The 7,225-nt window shown below is 41.5% G+C and overlaps 1 protein-coding gene across 1 annotated transcript; it reads left to right on the top strand.

Annotated features, from left to right (window-relative positions):
• The first annotated feature begins 827 nt into the window (after window positions 1–827).
• Window positions 828–5,047, top strand: slitrk2 (SLIT and NTRK-like family, member 2). Its single transcript, XM_058063718.2, has one exon. It carries the CDS (start codon window positions 1,579–1,581, stop codon window positions 4,231–4,233), a length of 2,655 nt encoding a protein of 884 aa, XP_057919701.2. The 5' UTR covers window positions 828–1,578; the 3' UTR covers window positions 4,234–5,047.
• The last annotated feature ends 2,178 nt before the right edge of the window (window positions 5,048–7,225 follow it).

The raw sequence follows: 7,225 nt of genomic DNA on the forward strand, positions 1-7,225 counted from the left end.
CCCAAATGAGGATAAGCGGCATAGAAAATCGATGGTTAAGTGTTAATGCTGCAAGGATACGTTCCTTATTCTTCATGATAGTTGCAACAATCACACTATACCTCATAGTCAGAAGACATAACGTTCACAAAAAACAATATATGCTTGAGTAAGCATTAGTGTGACTATTCTTCTTCCACAAACTAGTTCTCTTGTTATTTTTGTGTTAATAACTTATGAGTGCATTAGTAACTACAAAATATCGCAAGCTGAGGACTACTTGTAATAGCAAAGACGTGTCTTATACTGTATATATGTTACATTGGGCGATAAGAGTGAAGTATTATTTGAAAATACCTCAACTTGATTTTTTTTTGTGCTCAGAATGGCAAATGAACAAAGTACGTATTTTATTTCAAAATAATTGCAACTTTGAAATTTGCTGAGTGGATATTACCATTTTTACTGTGTGACAAATACATCAAGTATGGTTTATCACAGCATAGTTCACAGTTCACAGTTTTCTTGACGCACAAATTGACGCACCATAAACACAACAGCAAAACAGTTGAATTGTAATATTAATATGTATTATTAATATAACTGAAAAAAATTAAGTGTTTGGAAATTTGGATTTTTACCTGACACTGCGACCATTTGATTTTTCTGTTTGTAACGCTGGTGTGTGTGTGTGTGTGTGGGTAAGGGAGTGGGGTAAGAGAGCCTAGAATATGTTGGACGAGCGACCCATTGGTTTGAAACCACCCCCCTCCCTCCACACACACCAGCCCCTCTCTCGCTCTCTTCCACGCACACACACACAAACACACACACATACAGTCGGCAGTAGCAGCAGGAGACGCTCACTGCTGTGCTTGTTGTGTTGAGCAGAGGAAGAAGACCGACGGCTCCAGTTATGAGCTCAGGGAAGATAGATCTCCCATGACTCTCGCTCTCTCTCTCTCTCGTGTCTTGCTTATTGCATTCCCGAGAGTTCATCTTTATTCCTCTCCTTTGCTGTACGAACGGACTACTTGTTGTGCATCATTGTACAATAACAACATTGTTTTTCCTGGGACTTTAAATCAGGCACCAAAATGACATGCTCTTTCAGCATGGACGTGAGGAGAAAGAAGGAGCCTTTGGACGTCCGTGTCAGCCTCTGAATATTTGCTGCAGTTGCGAGTGAAGGTACTCGCCAAGAATCCACTGATATGCGGCGACTCTGAGGAAAAAGGGGAGGCAGTGAGTGGATTTGCTCCCGATGATTCTCGTCTCTGTGTTTTCCACACAGGATGCTCTTCATGTGCACTGCTTTTTTTCGTTAAGCAGATTGCTTTTTTTCTTGTGCAGAGGAATTTTGGAGTCCCAAAGTGGAGGTCAGTGGACATCCAGCATGTCAAGTTTTCATCTTAATACTAAAAAAAACGATGGCCTTGATTTTGTGTGCTTGTTTGTACATGTGTGCGTGAGATCCTATTTTGTGAACCATTTTGTACGATGCCAATTCTCTCCTCCACTTTTTTTGTTCAAACCAAGGCTCACGCTGCATCGTTAAATGCCGGATCCATATCTTAACGATCACTTTGGGCTGTAAAAATGCTGAGCGGTGTCCTCTTTCTGAGCGTCCTCACGGTCACCAGCCTGTCACCGTACGAGACTGAGAGCCGCAGAACTTCAGCCTTCAAAGATATCTGCAAGATCCGCTGTGCCTGCGAGGAGAGGGAGAATATTTTGAACATTAACTGTGAGAATAAAGGATTTACCACTGTTAGCCAGTTCCAGGCGCCCCCGAATAAGATCTCACAGCTCTTTCTCAACGGGAACTTCCTGTCTCGAATCAGCGCAAATGAATTTGTCAATTACGGAAATGTCACCTCTGTACATCTGGGGAATAATGGATTACAGGAGATCCAAACTAACGCTTTTCAGGGGCTGCGCTTCTTGAAGAGGCTGCACTTGAATAACAACAACCTTGAGGTGATAAAGGAGGACACATTTGCAGGACTAGAGAGTATGGAGTATTTGCAAGCAGATTATAATTATATCAGCACCATTGAAGCGGGTGCTTTCAGCAAGCTGAACAAGCTTAAAGTGTTGATCCTCAATGATAACCTCCTGTTGTCTTTGCCTCCGAACATTTTCCGCTTTGTGCTCCTTACCCATTTGGATTTACGTGGTAACAGGCTCAAGACTTTACCCTTTGCAGGGGTACTGGAACACATCGGCGGGATCATGGAGATCCAGTTGGAAGAAAACCCATGGAATTGTACTTGTGATCTGATTCCCCTTAAATCTTGGTTGGATACTATTTCCGTCTTTGTGGGGGACATAGTGTGTGAGACACCTTTCAGGCTGCACGGTAAAGACATCACTCAGCTCATAAAGCAGGATCTGTGTCCACGTAGAAATGCTGGAGAACATGCTCACCCTGCCTCTGACTCTCACTTTCAAGGAGCGCTGCCCGCAACCTACCTCCCTGACATGATCATCCCCACACGTGCCCCGAAGGCTTCACGGCCACCCAAAATGCGATACAGGCCTACTGCTCGCATTACAAAGGACAAACACGTCTTTGGGCCCATTATGGTTTACCAGACACGTTCTCCTGTGCCTATTTTGTGTCCAAGTGTGTGTGTGTGCACATCACAAAACCCCGACAGTGGACTGAACATCAACTGTCAAGAGCGTAAGTTGCACAACATCAGTGATCTCAACCCCAAGCCCTCCTTCCCCAGGAAACTGCACCTGACCGGTAACTACCTTCAAGTGATTTACAGAACGGATCTAACGGAGTACAGTCTACTGGAGCTGCTTCATTTAGGAAATAACAGGATAGCAGTGATTGAAGAGGGTGCATTTGAGAACCTCACAAATCTGAGGAGGCTCTATCTGAATGGGAATTACATTGAGTCACTTACACAATCACTTTTTGCTGGCCTTCAGTCTCTCCAGTATCTTTATTTGGAATATAATATCATAAAAGAGATCTTACCGCAGACATTTAACGCTTTGCACAATTTACAGTTGCTTTTCCTCAACAATAACCTATTAAGAGCACTGCCGGACAATGTTTTTGGGGGCACTATGCTAACAAGACTCAACTTGCGGAATAATCATTTCTCGTATCTCCCAGTTAAGGGTGTGCTTGATCAGTTATCCGCTTTCATCCAGATTGACCTACAGGAGAACCCTTGGGACTGCACCTGTCATATTGTGGCACTCAAAAATTGGATGGAGCTGTCCAGTACCAGCGTGGTGGTTAATGAAATCACATGTGACTCACCGTCTAAGCACGCGGGTCACCTGCTGCGTTCACTGCGCAATGAGGCTATTTGCCCTGAGCCAAGCGAGGAGCCCCCGCCTCAATACGCACCCCCTACCAAAGCCCCAACGCTAGTAAGCCCCAGCACTGAGCCACCAACGCCCTTTTCCTCTTCTTTTTTTAGCTCAGTCAGCCCGACCGAATCCCGAATTGAAAGCCCTGAGTTACATCCAGAAGTACCGCTTTCAGTTCTAATTTTGGGGCTTCTTGTAGTTTTCATTCTTTCTGTCTGTTTTGGCGCAGGACTCTTTGTTTTTGTCTTAAAACGACGAAAGGGAGTGGAACATGTCCCAACAGGCTCTAACAATGTAGATCTTAACTCATTCCAAGTGCAATATGGCTCCTATAATCCTGAACCAACCCAAGACAAAACCTCTGAAAGTCACGTATATAATTACATTCCTCCACCAGTGGGCTTCATGTGCCAGAACCCCATTTACATGCAGAAGGATGGTGAGCAGGTGGCGTATTACCGCAACCTGAAAGAGCTTAGCTTTGGTCCACTGAATGCAAAGAAGGAGGATATTCTCACACGCAGCCCAGGAGCATATACCATCAGTGCAGTGGATTTTATGGATAAACCCCCAACAACGCGAGGTTTGACCACCCCAGAGCGTCCTGAGATGTTGTATCAAAATGTCGGGGAAAGGCCCAACAAGGCGCTTCCAACAGCTACAGGGACATCTCCTTTCAGTTACAATTTCTGCACTTTACCCAAGAGACCTTGCATCGTGCCCCCTTACGAGGCTGCCACAGCCCCGAGGCATGTCTCCAACAAGGACAGGTTGTACGGAACACCCAGGAAATGCTTTGGGGTTGAGCTCCCATCCAAAAACAGTGAGCACCAATTTCTTCTTCATGGAAAGCTAAAAACAGAACCGGACTACTTAGAAGTTCTGGAAAAACAGACTGCTATGAGCCAGCTGTAAGACGGTGATGTATTATCTTCCCAACCTCTACTCCCAGTCTGCCTGCAAGGTGTTTTGCTTCTGTCATAATCATTATTAAGAGTTAATCAGTAACTGTTATCATAGCCCAATATACAGTATAGCTATCTTATCTCTCACATGATTGACAGAGAGCAGACCCCCTTTTTATTACTCCCATTCCTTCTCTTATTTTCTTTCCAATATGTATAAATGGATTATAAGAAGTATATTATGATTAATTGCTATATTTTCTCCTGGGATGTATAAATTATTCCATCTGAAGACATGGATGATGGCAAGACTGTGTACAAATATGGCCTTGTGCATTCGTTTTCTAGAATCGAATTGTATTTTTTCTCTGAGATATAAAAAAAATTATTCATCGATTAGTCTTTGTAGATGGGGAAAAGCTACAGAATGACATTCCTGTATATACATCAATTGCACATGGTGAGTGTCCCCCAATCCGTTTGAAATGTAATGAGAAAACTCTCGCTACATTTGCTCCATAAAGTGCCTTTGCACTCAGTTGTTTAGTCATTGATGAGAATTCAAATGTTCTTTTATTCGGGTAGTGCTGTATTTTAAGGAATTCAATCTCCAAAAATATTTGTCTATTGAAAAAAAAAAAGAATTTTAAATGTACTTGAGAGTGGGCACGTCATTATCCTTACTTCAGACAGGGACAAACATGTATTTTGCTTTCAGTATTGTCTTTGGCGATGTACAACTTTAAAAAAGAGTGTATGCTACAAGGGAGCAATATACCGTTGTACAGTTGTGCCATTAAATTTTCACTGAAGCACTTTGTCAAGATGCTGAGCTTGAGGTGCATTTTGTTTAGACTGTGCATGATTATTTTTGGATTCGGCTGTGGAGTGTGATAATCAGTGTGTGTGTGTGTGTGTGTGTGTGTGTGTGTGCGTGTCTGGTGGGAGGCAGAGAAATAGAAAATTGAGCTTGCCTGCAGCTCCGGCTTCCCTGTCTCTCCAGTGGAATGAAAATGACACTTTTTCGCTTCTCCTAACTTTAACCCAGAAGAACATACAGGTGCCACTAACACCATTTCTGCTTGACTAGAACTCATTAAATCCGACGCATAGGAAACATTTTGGAGTGGTTGTCATGCTGAAGTCATGTGACTACACAGGATATGGCTTCTCCAAAATGACAGTGTTTTGTATAAACCAGTGCCAAATCGGGGGGGGGGGGGGGGGGGGGGGTGAGCTGTCAGGGGGGCATAAGAAGCAGGGATGACTTTCAATATTAGTGGAGACCTGCCAACATTTATGAATTTGTTGTATTCAGCATACAGTTTGACTCTTGAATATGCTTGTATGCTTCGCTGCTCTCCATTTTGTTGCATTTCACTGCTTTTAGTTTTGAGTTCAGTCTGTACAGTACAGATAAATAAATAGCTTCTCATGACATGGCATGACAGAATGTAATTGGGAACCTTTGGTATGTCGACCAGTCCAGTCTGCCTCTCGCCCGAAGTCAGTTGGGATAGGCTCCAGCATACCCTGGACCCCAGTGAAGATATTGATGGATGGGATAAACATCAGCAAGAGCTAATAACACGTGTGAAGGGGCAAGCTCATATCCACAAGCATTTTTTTTGCGATGCAAGGCCATTTAACAACCGGAATGCTTTAATATGGTGTTAATATTACGATTCAAGTGTTTTTACTACATTTCTTGAAGAAATTGATATAAAACTGCTATGGCTAATGCTCATAAGCTGCTTAGTCCACTATTGAAATTGTTTTGAATTAATATATATTTTCTTTTGTTCAATTCAAAGTACATTTGGGGTCCAAAGCGCAAAAGCGTCAAGTTGTTATTTTCAAATAAGGAATACATTTACTATGAACGTTCAATGTAATATATATTATATGTATTACTAGAATCACTAGAATAGTTTATGGTGGTTAATTGCTTTGACTTGATTGTGCTGATTGAATTTCAGTAAGATAAGTAAGTAAGATTTACCTATAAATTTTATATTTTTGTAGTTACAGCACAGAAAACATGTTCACAGGCTTCTAAATGCATTTTTAAAACATAATTAGAGACCTCTAGACATGAAATAACACCCCTACAGTAACCTTTGCACTCCTTTGCACCCAATAGAGTAGACATCCATCCATCCATTTTCTGTACCGCTTATCCAAAACATAAAGTAGACTCACATGTTTACTTTGGGGGAGTCACATCATCAAGTACCTCATGTGGTGGTTATTGTTTCATCAGTATTACATTACTGACACCTAGTGAACAGTGTAGAGCATATCATAACACAATGTGACTCTAAATAACAAATTCTTAGTTAATTTAACCATTTTATGCTTGAAAATGCTTCATTTAAGCCAAACTTTGTTAAATGTGCTTAAATATGCAATTTTACTAATATCTCATATTCATCCACGATGAATTATAGAAAATGTTCATTACCGAAAAAGAAAAAAAAAATGAAATAAAACCACTTTAAAGTGAAGCTGTTAATTTCAAAGCATGAAGGGACGGCTGTATTGTGTTTTCGTTCCACGTGGTCGATGGAATGCTCCCCATCATATTCCTTTAAGCAGAAATGGGTCTGGGTTTTTGATGAATAATTCTGTTCTGGGTTTTTGTTTTGCTTTTTTACTCTTAAAATGTGCGATGATGCAGAGTTATATTGTAATATGTCATAATGTAGTTATTTACTGTCATTTTATATAAATCACAGTTCGTAGAAGCTTTTTTTTCCAAGTACACCAAGTGGATGTAAAAATCCCAGCAGAGATTTGCACCTTGTGGTTGAGAAGTAAAAGAAGGCTTGAGCTGGAGGTGAGCACTGGAAAACATCAAAAGAGGTACTGCAGGAAAGTATCATTCACATGAGGTTCTTAGCATATTATACGTTTGTGTAGTTGGGAAAACCTTCATTATTGATCGACCGTAATCCTGTCCTGAATGTGACATGGATCAACTGTGCTTTTGTTCCCTTACT

The sequence above is a fragment of the Doryrhamphus excisus genome, linkage group LG22 (assembly GCF_037039965.1).
Source record: "Doryrhamphus excisus strain RoL-2023G ecotype Guam linkage group LG22, RoL_Dexc_Guam_v1.1, whole genome shotgun sequence".
Classification (NCBI taxonomy): Eukaryota; Metazoa; Chordata; class Actinopteri; order Syngnathiformes; family Syngnathidae; genus Doryrhamphus; species Doryrhamphus excisus.

Excerpts from the sequence above, each read along its gene's own strand:
- slitrk2 (XM_058063718.2), top strand. The coding sequence starts at position 1,579 with ATGCTGAGCGGTGTCCTCTTTCTGAGCGTCCTCACGGTCACCAGCCTG.